The following is a 16,802-nucleotide window of genomic DNA, read 5'->3' as shown; positions in this document are numbered from 1 at the left end:
AGCCTTGAAAATAAGGGACCAGCAGCCAAAATAAGGGACCAGCAGCCTCACCTGTTCCAGGCACTCCAGTCTTCCTGTCCTCCTGCAGTCTGGTCAAACTCATGCTCCAAGAACACTGTCCAACCAACTTTGTAACCAGAGGTTCAACTGAATAGAATCTGAATCACATGCACCACAAGGCCTACGCAGCCTCAACTTAGGATAGCTCCCTGGCCTGCCTTTGCACTGCAAAGTTTGCAGCAGCACGTGCAACAAAATGCCATCCAGCATTCAAAAAGCTTTCATTAACTAGCCACACACAAGGCATGCAAGCTCCACCCCCCAGTCATTCTTAGACTTCTTGTTGGGTGAGCAACACAGCCAAGCAACACTGTTGGAGCCTCCCTCCTCCCTGGCCGGCAGGGAGGGAGGGAGAGGAGCTGCTTCCTTTGAAATTTAAGGGACATCATTTAAGGGACATCCATCAATAAGGGACAGCAGCGGGACATGGCCCTGGAATAAGGGACTGTCCTTTCAAATAAGGGACACTTGACAGCTATGGGCCAGGACAGCTGGAACTCCAAAAGTCTGCAAGAGAAGGAAAGGGAAAGACTGTATTCCCCTACAGTTCCTTCTCTGCATGTTTTCCGTTAGTATCTCTTAAAGGGTAAGAGTAAGCCACTTCCGCCTGCGGATTGGGGGAATCCCCAGCCATGTCAGACCCTGGCCAGCCAATCAGCTGGCTCTGTGGGCATGGCCTGCCCTATAAAGGCAGGATGCGGCTGAGGATCTCCCTCTTTTGTCGCCTACCAGCTGTTCGTGTTTCCCACCCTCCTGCCCTATAAGGTTTCTGTTCCTTGACCTTGCTATGGACCTTGGCTGGTCACCATTGAGGGGCCTGGTAGGAATTTTTCCACTTGGCAAATTGGCACCAGCCACTTGGTTTTTGCCTACCTGATAGCAAATCGTCACAATTTTCTTGGTATTGGCGGTTAGGCATTGGTATTGTTTTGTAGATGGAAGAGGGGAGGAAGTGCCATCACCTGCCCCACATATTGAAGGGTAGTCGGATAAAGGATCCCGGGGGATGTGGCCCTGTCTGAAGCCTGGGGAGGTGAGGGCCTAAGGCACACCCCCTATTGGTGACCCCGGGGGAGTTCCTAGTTGATGTGCATCAGCAGGACTCCCCCTACTGGTGGTTAACCCTTCCCGGACTTCAAGCGGACAGACCGAAGTCGGATATAGTCGGTTAGGACCAATGCCTAAGCCAATACTGCTCAAAACCTGTAACCAATAAAGTTGTGGCCTTATTTAGCCCATTAACCTTAATAATTGTGTCATGTGTCTTTATTTCCACTGGTGGGGGGGGGGCATGGAACTTGCCACGCAAATAGGCTTAAACCAAATGAATGCAAACCTTCTACTTTCAGGACACTTCCTTGTGTAGCCACCACAGGACCCACAAGAGCAACTCTCTCCTTCTGAGGTTTCCAGCAACAGGCATTCAGAAGCATCCCTCCCTCCAACTGCGGTGGCAGACCAGAGCCAGTAAGGCTAGTGGTCATCAATAGCCCCCTCCTCTTCCACGCTTTTGTCTATTTTAAAGCCATCCAGGCCGGTGGCTGTCCCTGCCTCCTGTTCCAAAATTCAGGACCACTGGACATCCACGAGTGAAATCCTGACATTACTGAACATGTGGACTGACAACATGAGAGCTTCCCACTGTAAAGAACTTTGGGCATGGATGTCTGCTGATGCTAGGATTTCCATAGCTCAGCAATGGAAAACCTTTTTAAAAACCACCTCCATTTGTCTTTGTCGTATAAGAACTTATGGACTTTGGCTATTGCGGGGGAAATAACACATAAACTGTCTGTTTCCAGGGCGACGAAGGATCCAGAATGCTTTTATGTCATCGGGCGAGATTTTATTTCCTATTCTTCAGACATTCGCCATCCACACCACCCCAGGAACTGTAGAAGATTATTTTCTTTATTATGCTGTCTATTATTATTATTGTCTGTATTAAGTGCAAGGAAGTTATCTCAGTTGTGGTGCTGATCATGTCAAGATTGTGGGTTCAATCCCCACAGGGAAATGTTCCTGAATTGCAGGGAGTTTGACTAGGGAGTTCTATGATTTTGATGATGATGATGATCCATAAATTTATGTTCTTCATGTTGTACACCACCCAGGGATCTTTGGATGAAAGGGAGGTATATAAATCAAATATCTCAAGGGCTGTCACAGGGAAGAGGGAGCATGCTTGTATCTTCCTGCTCTGGAAGGCTGGGACTCAAACTCATGGCTTCAAGTTACAATAAAGGAGATTCCAATTAAACATTCAGAAGAACTGTCTGACAGTGGAGCGGACTCCCTTGGAAGGTGGTGGACTCTCCTTCGCCAGAGGTATTTAAGCAGAAGTTGGACGGCCGTCTGTCAGGGGTTCTCTGGCTGCAGTTCCGGCATTGCAAGGGGCAGAACCAGATGACCCTGGGGGGGGGGTCCCTTCCACTTCTACTATTCTATTGTAGCCTATGACTAAGAATGGAGAAAAGCAATGACAAACCTAGACAGCATCTTAAAAAGCAGAGACATCACCTTGCCAACAAAGGTCCGTATAATTAAAGCTCTGGTTTTCCCAGTAGTGATGTATGGAAGTGAGAGCTGGACCATAAACAAGGCTGATCTCCAAAGAATGGATGCTTTTGAATTCTGGTGCTGGAGGAGACTCTTGAGAGTCCCATGGACTGCAAGAAGATCAAACACATCCATTCTTAAGGAAGTCAGCCCTGAGTGCTCACTGGAAGGACAGATCCTGAAGCTGAGACTCCAAGGCTTTGGCCACCTCATGAGAAGAGAAGACTCCCTGGAAAAGACCCTGATGTTGGGAAAGATGGAGGGCACAAGAAGAAGGGGATGAGATAGGACGAGATAGAATCATAGAATCATAGAGTTGGAAGAGACCCCAAGGGCCATCGAGTCCAACCCCCTGCCAAGCAGGAAACACCATCAGAGCACTCCTGACATATGGTTGTCAAGCCTTTGCTTAAAGACCTCCAAAGAAGGAGACTCCACCACACTCCTTGGCAGCATATTCCACTGTCAAACAGCTCTTACTGTCAGGAAGTTCTTCCTAATGTTTAGGTGGAATCTTCTTTCTTGTAGTTTGGATCCATTGCTCCGTGTCCGCTTCTCTGGAGCAGCAGAAAACAACCTTTCTCCCTCCTCTATATGACATCCTTTTATATATTTGAACATGGCTATCATATCACCCCTTAACCTCCTCTTCTCCAGGCTAAACATGCCCAGCTCCCTTAGCCGTTCCTCATAAGGCATCGTTCCCAGGCCTTTAACCATTTTGGTTGCCCTCCTCTGGACACGTTCCAGTTTGTCAGTGTCCTTCTTGAATTGTGGTGCCCAGAACTGGACACAGTACTCCAGGTGAGGTCTGACCAGAGCAGAATACAGTGGCACTATTACTTCCCTTGATCTAGATGCTAACTTCCCTTGATCTAGATGCTAAGATGGTTGGACAGTGTTCTCAAAGCTACCAGCATGAGTTTGAACAAACTGCGGGAGGCAGTGGAAGACAGGAGTGCCTGGCGTGCTCTGGTCCAGGGGGCCACGAAGAGGCGGACAGGACTAAACAACTAAACAACAACAACAAGAATGAAGAGGGCAGCCAAACCCCCTTTGTCCAAGCTCTGAGCCCCCCTCCTCCCACAACATCTTATAAGAACAGGCGGTGGCACAGAGAGGTCAAGGAGGGCATCTGCAGCTGAGCTGCAAAACCAACCCAAGTGGAGATGCAGAGGGTGGAGGGGGGCAAGCTGGCCCCCACCTGGGAGGAAGAGGGAGAGCCCCCTGCCCTGTTATCCTCAGTCAGCAGGCTCAGCCTCCTAGGAGCCCACGGCTTGCAGGAACCTGGACTGCTTCACGTCTGTGGTTTGCTCCTTTGAACGGCAGCTTTCATTTTCCATAGTAGCAGCAGCCGGAGGAGAGATAAATAAACCCCAGCCCTTCTCCTGGCCCAGCTAAATAAGCCTCCTCCAGCCAAGCGGGCCTTGAACCCTCGCCAGTGTTTTCCCCCAAAGGCCAATCAAGCCATTTATGATGCTCTCCATCCTTAACCCTGCTGGGCTGGTGGCCAAGGAAGAAACTGTTTCGCTCGGCAGATTTTGGATCTTCGCACGGCGGTGGTGTCCTTGCACAGGACTCCGGAGCACTTGCCAGCGGCTACCTAGGGAAGGAGAAGGCTAAGGAGGCGACCTTTGCAAGCAAGGCCAGCCCTTGTGACTGGCAGGCAGCACGAGGCCCCCGGATGGGCTGGGGCTCTAGCGTGGAACTAGACCCACCACGGAAACTATGCAAGATTGGATCAAGGAAGAGCTAGGAGAGGAAGATGAGATGGTGTCAGGGGCAGGCAGCTGTCCTTGAACCCAGGCCCAGTGTGTGCATTCTCCAACCTACTTCTAGATTACTGCAATGCACTCTGTGTGGGGCTTCCCTTGGAAGCTGGAGTTAGAACAGAATGCTGCAGCACGATTGCTGACAGGAGTGAAGCCTTGCCTCCTCCATATAACCCCTGTGCTCAGAGAGCTCCACTGCTTGCTGATTTTCCACAGGGTCAAGTTCAAAGTGTTATTATTAGTATATAAAGCCCTTAAACAGTAGGAGGATGGATGGCGGCAAACAGATTGAGGTTGAATCCTGACAAGACAGAAGTACTGTTCTTGGGGGACAGGGGGCAGGCTGGTGTGAAGGACTCCCTGATCCTGAATGGGGCACCTTTGCCCCTGAAGGACCACGTGCACAGCCTGGGAGCCATTTTGGACTCACAGCTGTCCATGGAGGCACAGGTTAATTCGGTGTCCAGGGCAGCTGCCTATCAGCTCCATCTGATGCGCAGGCTGAGACCCTCCCTGCCCACAGACTGTCTCGCCAGAGTGGTGCATGCTCTGGTTATCTCTTACTTGGACTACTGCAATGCACTCTACGTGGGGCTACCTTTGAAGGTGACCCGGAAACTACAACTAATCCAGAATGCGGCAACTAGACGGGTGACTGGGAGTGGCCACTGGGACCACATAACACCAGTCTTGAAAGACCTACATTGGCTCCCTGTATGTTTCCAAGCACAATTCAAAACGTTGGTGCTGACCTTTCAAGCCCTCAATGACCTCAAAGGCCCAGTATACCTGAAGGAGCTTCTCCAGCCCCATCATTCTGCCCGGACACTGAGGGACACTGAGGTCTGGAGGACACTGAGGTCTGGCGGTACCCTCACTGCGAGAACCAGGCAGGGAGCCTTCTCGGTAGTGGCACCCGCCCTGTGGAACGCCCTCCCACCAGATGTCAACGAGATAAACAACTATGTGACTTTTAGAAGACATCTGAAGGTAGCCCTCTTTAGGGAAGCTTTTAATGTTTAACAGACTACTGTATTTTAATACTTTGTTGGAAGCCGCCCACAGTGGCTGGGGAAACCCAGCCAGATGGGCAGGGTATAAATAATAAATTCTATTCTATTCTATTCTATTCTATTCTATTCTATTCTATTCTATTCTATTCTATTCTTAAACCCTTCAGACTAGTTAGCTCACATGTGCCCCTCAACCACTTGCATCAGCCCACCTGACCCTGTCACAGGGGGTTGTGAAATAACCCCCTGTATTCTACATTTGTAATAAATCAATACTTTAGCATGGCCGCACCCGCACTCTGCAACACCCTACCTGCGATCCCTTCGTAGAGAGTGGCCTTATAGTCCAGGTATTCATAGTCCTCAAATTTCTGCGATCCTTCGCACAAGACCCGGCACTCTGTATCAGCCACGTGGTACCCCCTCAGTGCCCTCTCCAGGAACTCAATGGCCGCGTGATACTCTTCTTTGTCGTAATGCTTCACTCCCAAAAGATAGTCCTCCTGTAATACCAAAAGAACATTAAGGACATGGGAAATAGTTTAACTGTGCGCTGTGTGAAGAAGGACTCCATTTGATCTGTCCTGAATCTTCCAATACTCAGATTCCTTCAACTAGGGCCAGGGCCTTTTCAGTACTGGCCCTGACTTGGTGGAACGCTCTGTCCCAAGAAACCAGGGCCCTGTGGGACTTGACATCTTTCCGCAGGGCCTGCAGGACAGAGCTGTTCCGCCTGGCCTTTGGTTTGGACTCAGTCTGACCCTTATGTTTCCCTCCCCTTATGGTCTTGATTTATCGGCTACTTTTAAATGAGGCTTCATTTTAAATTGCATTTTAACCTGTATTTTAAATTGGGTTTTTTTCTTCTTTCCCCTCTCTTTCCCCCCTATTATGTTTTTACTGTGATTTTATTGGTGTTAGCTGCCCTGAGCCTGGCTCTGGCCGGGGAGGGCAGGGTATAAATAAAAATTATTATTATTATTATTATTAAGGCTCATTGGAGTTCTAGTGTTAGAAGAGAGGGAGAAAAACTCTATCCATTTCCTCCATGCCACGCATGGTTTCATAAACCTCTATCAGGTCACCCCTTCCTCTACTTTTCTCTAAACCAGTGATTTTCAACCCATGTGCCATGGCACCCTGGGTCGCCTTGAATGATGGTCAGGGGTGCCGTGGGCAACACTGTCCTCTGTCCCTCTTTCCTTCCCTCTGATGCCCTCTTGCATCTCTGTCTCCCAAAGGCTTGCACAGCTGTTTGTTGCAGCAGCCCTGGCTACAAGCTCTGCAGGTGAAGGATGTCTCTGGTGCTGGCCAGGGGGTGCTGGTTGCCAGGAGCTGAGGTGGCCTCGGAGTAAGCAAGCAAGCAGGTGAGGGAGCCCAGTTTGCCAGTCTGCCAGCCCTTGCTGTTGGGATTGGACAGACAAGTCCCAGGCCCTTGTGGGGCAGTGTGAAGAGGCACCTCTCCATGGGGCAGCTCAGAAACCAGGGACAGCAGCAGCAGCTGCCCAGAGGACTCCCAAGGAGAGGGGAGAGGAGGCCGAGGGAACTCTCCACAAGGGAGGATGTTTGAAAAAGGGTAAGGGGCTGCCAGTTCTATGTGCAAGGGGTGACCTAACTGGGCTCCCAAGCCCCACAAGGGTGCCGCAGAAAGAAGGGAGTTGGACAAGGGAGTTGTGGACCCCAAAAGGATGAAAACCTCTGGCCTGAACTAAATAGTCCCCAGTGCTGAAGCCTTTCTGCACAGGGAAGTCACTTCATAGAATCATAGAATCATAGAATCATAGAGTCGGAAGAGACCACAAGGGCCATCGAGTCCAACCCCCTGCCAAGCAGGAAACACCATCAGAGCACTCCTGACATATGGTTGTCAAGCCTCTGCTTAAAGACCTCCAAAGTAGGAGACTCCACCACACTCCTTGGCAGCAAATTCCACTGTCAAACAGCTCTTACTGTCAGGAAGTTCTTCCTAATGTTTAGGTGGAATCTTCTTTCTTGTAGTTTGGATCCATTGCTCCGTGTCCGCTTCTCTGGAGCAGCAGAAAACAACCTTTCTCCCTCCTCTATGTGACATCCTTTTATATATTTGAACATGGCTATCATATCACCCCTTAACCTCCTCTTCTCCAGGCTAAACATGCCCAGCTCCTTTAGCCGTTCCTCATAAGGCATCGTTTCCAGGCCTTTGACCATTTTGGTTGCCCTCCTCTGGACACGTTCCAGTTTGTCAGTGTCCTTCTTGAACTGTGGTGCCCAGAACTGGACACAGTACTCCAGGTGAGGTCTGACCAGAGCAGAATACAGTGGCACTATTACTTCCCTTGATCTAGATGCTATACTCCTATTGATGCAGCCCAGAATTGCATTGGCTTTTTTAGCTGCCGCGTCACTTCACCCCCTGATCAGTTTGGTTGCCTTGTCCTAAACCTTTTCCAACTCTACAATAGCCTTATTGAGGTGAGGCGACCAGAACCCTATGCAGTACAGTGGTACCTCGGGTTACATACGCTTCAGGTTACATACGCTTCAGGTTACAGACTCCGCTGACCCAGAAATAGTACCTTGGATTAAGAACTTTGCTTCAGGATGAGAACAAAAATTGTGCTCCAGCGGTGCGGCAGCAGCGGGAGGCCCCATTAGCTAAAGTGGTGCTTCAGGTTAAGAACAGTTTCAGGTTAAGAACGGACCTCCAGAATGAATTAAGTATTTCACCCGAGGTACCACTGTATTTCAAATGTGGTCGCACCATAGTTTTGTATAAAGGCATTATGATACCGGCAGCTTCATTTTCAGCCTCTTTCCTGAAGATCCATGTCATGAAAGAATGAGCCTTAGGAGCAAGATGTCACTGACGGAGACCACCAAAGAGGGGGACCCCCAAAATGCAAGTGAGACAGTGCCAGAAGTCCAGAGAACCCACGGCTCATTGGCAGATGACTTATTTTTTGAGCCAAAGACCCTACTCTGCAACCTCAGAGAGGCAAGGTAGAATCTCCTTGAGATCCTTGAGACCTGCTACTGGTCAGTATTGGTCACCAGCCTCTTAGATGCAGGGCAGATTCAGAAAAAGAAAAAGAAACCCATCCATTTCTCCTCACTCCCTAGACCAAGATGATGTCCTCCACATATTTTGGACCACAGCAAGTATCCGCCTTGGCCAACACAGCTGATGGAGACACCTCAGGATGTGCTGGAGCCTCCAGAGAGCATTTGGTTCACCTTACTGAAACTCTTTGAGCCTCCCATGTCAACCCACCAAGATTTTGCCCAACCAGGATCCCACCAGATTTGCTCCACATGTTATTTCTGGTGGCATTTCAGTGGTGGTTCTGTTTCAGATCCGTAAAGCGGCCCAATTTCGCTCTTTGGCAACGTTACCATGTGCGGTCGGGCCTCTCGGTCGATGAGGTCCACCTTCCCCGCTGAGGTCCTGTAATTCTCCAGGTCTTGCTGAACCTCCATGTGCTCCGGGTTCGCCAGGAAGAAGGTGTGGGCTGCATCAGCTGCCTTGTCCAACTGGTTCAGCTGCAAAGGAAAGGAAAAGAAAGAGGCTCTGAGGCTCCTTGCAAAGCGCTCTGAGGTTTTCTACAAACAAGTCGTACATAAATTTTATGACAGAAAGAAAGAAAGAAAGAAAGAAAGAAAGAAAGAAAGAAAGAAAGAGGATGTTCTGTCTCTGCACATAACTGTTGCATTATGGGGAAGCATTGCTTCTTCTCTCTTGCATTCTGGGAAGTCTTGCTTATAAGCTTTTCTCTGCTCCTTCACACACTGTACGAACCTGTTCCAAACACCAAGCCATTCCTTCCTTGCTCAGTTCATCTTAAGTTCATGAAAAACACTATGACCTGTACTTAATGCACAGCTGACCACATCTACGGAATTCAATTATTATATTCTTTCATGTTATGATCAATCATTAGTAATTGTTTTAGCCATGCTATATCAATCTTTGGTTATAATTTAATTAGGAGGTTTCATGCCTGTCTAGTTCCAGCTTCGTTTCCCAGCCTTTAATTTATCGGTGATTAATGCTCACATGTAATTCCCGCCTTGTACTTATGTTAACCAATCAGCAATAAGTTTCTTTGTGTTTGTATCAACCAATCAGCCACAAGCATACCTGTGGCAATGTTTGTAATATTCAATAAAAGAGAGTTCCCGGGGCTCGCCCCGGCAGACGCCTCTCGATGACACCTGCTACTCGTCTGTCGTTATTCCAACCCAACAAGAAAGAAAGAGCGTGTCTGCTCCACAGCAGATCCCAGAGGGTTGGTTTATTTATTTACACAAGGCCAAAATGAAGTACAATGAAAACACCATGGGTGGGATTCAAGCAAGTTTTACTCAAAGTAGACCCAACAGAATGAATGAACATAACTAAAGACCCTTATGCACAGTACTTTTATAGCAGTATTATAGCATTTTAACCAGTCATCATTTATTATTACAGTTGTAGTAGTAGTAGTAGTAGTAGTAGTAGTAGTAGTATTTATATATTGTCCTTCCCCTGAAGATCACAGAGTGGTTTACAGCAACATGAGCCTCAAGTGACAACAGTGGAACTAGAATTATCCCCAGACTTGAAATTTATGGCATGTTGTACACTGAAAGAAAATTATATGAAAATGAAATACTGGTGGGATTTGACTCCTAGTAAGTTGGCCAAAATTTATAGGACAAGTTCAAATACCTGCTAGAAATGTAAAGAAAAAGAAGGGGCCTTTTATCATATGTGGTGGACTTGTCTGGTAATAAAAGCTTTCTGGGAGATGGTATATAATGAAATGGGGGAAAAAATGCTTAAAATAACTTTTGTTAAGAAACCAGAAGCGTTTTTATTAGGAATTACAGGTACTGACATTCCAAAGGAGCAGAAAAGACTTTTCATGTATGGAACAGCCACCCTCTTACTAGCCCAGAGATGGAAAGAAAACAGAGTCCCTACCAGAGAGGAATGGCAAATGAAGCTGTTAAACTACACCGAAATGGCAAAACTGACTGGAAAACTCAGAAACCAAGAGGACAAAAACTTTATAAAAGAAGGGGAAAATTTAGAAGTTATTTTGGAGACCACTGGAAACATTGGCAGAATTTTGATTTCACTTGTAGTGTAAAAATTACCATGGAAGTTTATGGAAGAATATACATTTCTAAATGTTCAAAACGGGAAGCCATGGAGGGGGTGGGGGGAAGTCCTGAGATTCGGAGGAATCTCTGTATATGGATAATATATATTTGGATTTTTTTTATATAACTTTGTATTTGTAAAACCAAATGAAAATGATTTCAAAAACAAAACAGAATTACAGTGGTACCTCGGGTTAAGTACTTAATTTGTTCTGGAGGTCCATTTTTAACCTGAAACTGTTCTTAACCTGAGGTACCACTTTAGCTAATGGGGCCTCCCGTTGCTGCCGCACCGCCACTGAGCGATTTCCGTTCTCATCCTGAAGTTCTTAACCCAAGGTACTATTTCTGAGTTAGCGGAGTCTGTAACCTGAAGCGTATGTAACCTGAAGTGTCTGTAACCCGTGGTACCACTGTACCCCCAAGCTGGGTGTCCCTGGACCTCCAGACACACTGCCCTGGGAGGTCATGTTGGTGCTTCTAACACGGCGGTTTGACTTCACCCCTGGAAGTGTACTCCATTGTCTCGCGAGACAGACAGAGGCCAACAACTCTGTATTGTGGTAATTCCCAGACTGGACTACTGCAATGCGCTCTACATGGTTTTGCCCTTGAAGACGACTCAGAAGGGTCAATTGGTCCAAAATGCAACAGCCGGATCCCTGGCTGGGGTTCCATTGAGATCTCATATAACCCCCTTTTGAAAAACAGCTGCATTGGCTGCCAGTTCATTTCCGGGCACATTGGTGCCCAAAGTCCTTATCTGCTCAGTCTTCTTTACCGCGGCCTTCTGACACCTGAGGTACAAGTTTTCAGAGCCCACCTTGTTTTTATGAGTGTAAGTCTTTAAAAAACACACACAACCAAAATGGTTTTTCATATTGTGTTTTAATGTTATAACCCACCCAGGACCTCACGGCAGAGGGTGGGAAATAAGCAAATAAATATCATAATAAGGATGTCCTGATGGGAAGGGGCAATGCCAGAGTGAATGCACCAAGCGGCGCAGATTCCCTCACAACCTCTGGGCCACGGAGGTGTCCCTGAAAATGTGTTGCTTTTCGGAAACGGGAAGCAACTGCCAGAACTCATAAAACGGGCTGTTTGCTTAACTGGCAGCGAGAGGCGTCTCGCCTTGTACTGTACATGCAGTTCAGCAGAGCTCTGGGAAAACAGTGGATTTAAAAAACGGGTGCACATTCCAACGTTGGGCTCGAACCCACAACCTGAGATGAAGGGCTGTGATTCTGCACCAGATCATCTGCTTTGCATGCAAACGGCATAGCTGTCAAGCGTCCCTTATTTGGAGGGACAGTCCCTTATCCCAGGGCCATGTCACACTGCTGTCCCTTATTGATGGATGTCCCTTAAATTTCCCAGGTTTCAAAGGAAGCAGCTCCTCTCCCTCCCTGCCTGCCGGCCAGGGAGGAGGGAGGCTCCAACCGTGTTGCTTGGCTGCCCGGTCTGCCCCCCTCCGGCCTCCTCTCACCAGCCTCGGCCCCCGGGAGCCCCTCCCCGCCGGGACTGGCAGGAGCCTCGGGCCCTTCCGCCGCCATCCTCCTTGCGGCCGCCAAACTGAGCGTCTCTGCCTGGGGCCTCCCCTCCGCCCGCCGCTCCCGCTAGGCCGTACTGTGGCTGTGCCGCCAAAGGACCCGGATGAGATGGGCAGCCTGGCATGGCCTATGAATTGCTGAGGAGCCTTGAGAGGAGAGCGAGGGCAACCATAGAGAAAGCAGTTCAGAGAGAGGAGGAAGAGGAGAAGGCGGAGGCGCGGGCAGGTGTTCCAAGGGCTACAAGGGAAGGACCGCAAGCATAGATTTGTAGTGGTAGACTAGCATAGATGGTCTGATCTGCGGGTTTACTTCAGGCGCTATCCCCCCCCCCACTTCCTCCCGCCCCGCCTGATGGAACTGAGAGCTGCAGATGGAGCACGAGAGAAAAGATACAGAACTGCAGCAGCATCTTCGTAGCTTGGACTTCGTTTTGCGCGAAAAGTGGTTGCTGCTTGTAGTTATTTAATTGCAGTGCTTCATCGGCTGGTGTCTTGAGCAGCAACCTCTGGAAACGAAGGGCTAAAAACCGGCGCTGCTCTCCAAAATTATCTGGTCCCTTTTAACTTCGTATTTCAGATGGTTGACTAAAATCCCTTATTTTGGCTGCTGATCCCTTATTTTCAAGGCTGCTGGTCCCTTATTTTCAAATATGTAAGTTGACAGCTATGGCAAACGGTCCTTCTGATTTCAGTCCCAGGCATTTCCAGAGCCCTTGTCCCAAACCCTGGAAGGCTGCTGCCAGCAGAGTGGACAGAACTGAGTTAGATGGGCCAATGGGTCCAACTCCGTACAAGGCAGCTTCCTGTGTTCCGCAACCTCTTGAAACTTGGAGAAAGCCGGAGGTTTTTCTGCAGCAGCAGTTAAGAAGGAATGTGGCCGTCGCTGGCAGCGAGATCTGCTAAGAGCACCCTGGTGGTTATCAATTACGCACTTGCTTCCCTTCCTCGCTTGCAGTGCGAACTTCGTGTTCTGCGCTGAGCACGTCCAGGCAGGGCTCTGCGAGGCCAGGAAAGAACCAACCCAGAGCTGAGCACGGCTGCCCCACCTTGTACCTCCAGGGCGCAAACGTGCCATTTCTCCCTCCCGCTCGAAAACCTCAGCCCCTTTTCTTGACTCGCCTGAGCGCTTGGCATTTTTGGAGACCGCTTCAAACAACGATTTAAGACTTCTCATCCTGGAAAGCATGGGATACAGGTGGCGCTGTGGGTTAAACCACAGAGCCCAGGATTTGCCGATCAGAACACTGGCGGTTCAAATCCCTGCAACGGGGTGAGCTCCCGTTGCTCGGTCCCTGCTCCTGCCAAGCTAGCAGTTCGAAAGCACATCAAAGTGCAAGTAGATAAATAGGTACAGCTTCCAGGTCATGTGGCCAGCATGACTAAGCTGCTTCTGGTGAACCAGAGCAGAGTACGGAAACGCTGTTTACCTTCCCGCCGGAGCGGTACCTATTTATCTACTTGCACTGGTGTGCTTTCAAACTGCTAGGTTGGCAGGAGCAGGGACCGAGCAACGGGAGCTCACCCTGTCGTGGGGATTCGAACCGCCGACCTTCTGATCTGCAAGTCTGAGGAGGGCTATAGACTGCAACAAACCAGGATGGCTCTGCTCTGCCTTCACAGTCAGAGGCAGCGATGCTTCTGAATGCATGTTCCTGGAAACCACAGGAGGAGAGAATTGGGCTTTTGTTCTCAGATCCTGCTTGTGGGTTTCCCATAGTAGGTATCTAGTTGGCCTCTTTGAGAAGAGGATGCTGGACTAGATGGGCCCCTGGCCTGATCCTGCAGGGCTCTTCTTACACTGCAATGGTGCTTGTGCTCAGGTAACAAGACTGCTTGCAGATTGTCAAAAGGAGGAGTATTAAGCAGGCTTAATCTCCTGCCGTTTTCCTTTTCTTTCCTCAGACAGCCTCCCAATAGAGATTTGATAAGAGGAAGTGCACACATGCCTTTTGAGATTCCTCCCCCCCCCCCGTAATCATTTTGCACACACATTCACACTCACACACAAACACACCCTTCGCCCAGGTGTGCGCAAGCCCACCAAGGGAAGACTGCATCTGAAGAAGTGGTCTCTTGCCTACAACAGCTGAAGCCATAACAGCTTTGCCTGCCTTTTGAGAGCCAAACGATCCTTCCATGGGTTTGCTGCTGCAGCCCAGCTGGACTCCCCCTCTGGAAATCACATTCTCCCATTTGTTTTATTACATTTGCTTTCGGTGCGTAATTGCTCACTGCTCTGGGAGTCCTCTTGGAAGCAGAACGGAAACACGGAGAACATGAAAATGAAATTATCTCATCAGCCAGCTCCAACGTACACACAGCTGACAGCTCCCAAACTCAAGGCTCCGCTCGGTTCTTTGGAGAGCCTTGGGGGAAGAAGATGCTCAGAAAGTATGCAGGCATGTTAGAGACCTAGGTGTGGGCCACACCCTGCAACATTTCGATTGCTATTTACTGCTTCCACTAGGGCAGTGTTTCCCAACCACTGTTCCGCGGCACACTTGTGTGCCGCGAGATGTTGCCTGGTGTGCCGCGGGAAAAATTAAAAAATTCGAAAGATTTTTTTTTTAAGTCAAATTTTCGATTGGGGCGCCGTCACTAGATGACCCCTGGGGTTCCCTCCCTCCCTCCCGCTCTGCGCCTCCCTCCTCCTCCTCCTCCTCCTCCGGGGAGGCCCTTCCTGGCTCTCGGCCAAGGCTTGGCGGCTGCCACTCACTCACTCGCTCGCTCGCCCACCCGTCCCTCCATCCCTGCACCCGGCCTCTCCCCCTCCGTCCCCGGCACGGGGGCTGCCGGGATCCGTAGTCCCCTCGCCCTTGGGCTCCGCGCCTGCGCGGAGTGCGCGAAATACGTTTCCCAGCGTGGCCTGGCGGGCCGGGCGTTTTGTTTGAAGCGCTCTTCTCCCAGCCATGGAATGAGCGCAGCGGCGGCGGCCAGGCGGGCAGGGGCTCTTCCGCGCAGACCCCGCACAGCCTGCCTGCGCCCCCGCGGAGATCGGGCGGCAGGATAGAGCCCGGGGATCCCCGTGGAGGCGGAGCGGCGGAGGCGGAGGCTGCCCCCCAGGTAGGGCTGCGTCGGGGGTTTTTTATTTTTGCAATGCTGCATCCGCGCCGGAGGGGACGCATCGGACCGTGGGGAGACCCCTTGGCAGGCGTGCAAGGCAATGCATGCGTGCAGGCGTTGCATGGAGTGCAGTGCAATGCAATGGCAACGCGGCGCCCTGCATGCATGCATGCAACTTCCACCGGCGCTCCGGACTTGGCAGGTGAGGGGGGTCCCCAGTGGGCGGCAGAGAGAGCCGAGAGGGCGAAGGGGAGCCGGGGGGGAGCAGCGCTGCTCCCCGAGCCGAGCCCGGGGGGAAACTTCGGCGTCGTTGCGCCGGGTGTTGGAAGCGGAGGCTGGCGGGGGCCCCTCACCTGCAAAACCTGGTTGCCTCTCATATATTTCGTGCATTGCATTCATCGCCCGCTTTCTCCTCCAAGGAGCTCCCGGGGGGGGGGCGCGTGGTTCTCCCCGTGTTATCCTCGCAACAACAGCCCTGCGAGGTGGGTCAGGCGAGTGGCCCAAGGGAGCACCCAGGGATTGTCCTGGCCAGGTGGGGTGATTTGAACCCTGCTCTCTGCCCGGTCTTCGTCCTCATTTAGCCCCCACATGTGCATGACTGTGCATGACTGAGGTTTTCCCCCCTCGTCTTGGCTATGGTGTGAGTCTGTCCTGTTAATTAATGGGGTTCTGCCTTCGGAGAAGATGAGCCAGCCCTCAAGGAGGTGATTATGTAATTTGCTAGCAATTCATGTCCCTCCCGGCATGACGCTGCGCGCTGACGTCACGGGGCTGTAATGGTGGTGTGCCTCGAGATTTTTTTCATGAAACAAGTGTGCCTTTGCCAAAAAAGGTTGGGAAACACTGGACTAGGGCATCTGGCTGGTCCCAATATGTCAGACTGCAGGGGCCATTGGCCGGATCCTGCAGCCTAGGAGCAGGAGGGGCCGAGGGGTCTTCGCCTCTCCAATAATATATTTGAGGGGGCCGAGGACCCCAAAAGTTGATGGGCATTGCCAGGTTTGAGGGGGCCCTAAGGAGCTCCTGAAGGTAATGGGGCCCTTTATAGGTCCAGCTGTCCTTTGTCAACAACAAATTGCCGCTATTTTTTGTGTGGAATATATGCTATATGGTCATTTATGGACCTCATAGGTATCTCAAGCCATTTGCATATAACAAAATATTTATCAAAGTAATTGTTGAACTGAAATACAATCAAGAAGAAGTATATTAATAGTGAAATACAATTAAGAAGAAATATATTAATAGTGAAATAATTATTAAGCTCTAACTTAAAATAACAAACTTAATAATGCAAACACATTGGCATTTGGCAACAACAAAAGTTCCTTTAGAAACACAGACTCATAATCTAGTTTCTAGAAACTTGCTATAACATGAAATAATAATAGGTGATATATTCAAATGGTGTCTGTGCAATATTGTGAATGATTATTTAGGGCAGGGCTAATTGGGGCCCCTCCAATATTTTATTCAAGTTGCCCCCCCCCCCGTCCTGCAGAGGACTTCTCATGTGGTTGATGTAACAGGTCTCTCAAACAAGGGCAAGGGGTTGGATTTGCTTTGCATTTGCTTTGCATTAGACAGCAGGCAGGTTTGATTCCATCAACTGTTTGGGCATCTCCAGGGCGGTCCTTTTGAGTAGTGACATTAATA

General features: G+C 49.9%; 1 protein-coding gene across 3 annotated transcripts in view; it reads right to left on the bottom strand.

Annotated features, from left to right (window-relative positions):
* P3H2 (prolyl 3-hydroxylase 2) overlaps positions 1-16,802 on the bottom strand; it is a 123,467-nt gene that overhangs the window by 36,612 nt on the left and 70,053 nt on the right. For all 3 annotated transcript variants that reach the window (XM_081190103.1, XM_081190104.1, XM_081190105.1), the window contains exons 2-3: positions 8,780-8,926; positions 5,718-5,907 (exon numbers count right to left, since the gene is read on the bottom strand). In XM_081190103.1, coding sequence (XP_081046229.1) covers positions 5,718-5,907; positions 8,780-8,926 — 337 coding nt within the window. The remainder of the gene's footprint in view (positions 1-5,717; positions 5,908-8,779; positions 8,927-16,802) is intronic.

The sequence above is a fragment of the Podarcis bocagei genome, assembly GCF_964188305.1.
Source record: "Podarcis bocagei genome assembly, chromosome: 4".
Taxonomy (NCBI): Eukaryota; Metazoa; Chordata; class Lepidosauria; order Squamata; family Lacertidae; genus Podarcis; species Podarcis bocagei.
The sequence above is the reverse complement of the archived record's forward strand: the minus strand, read 5'-3'. Positions and strand labels throughout refer to the sequence as shown.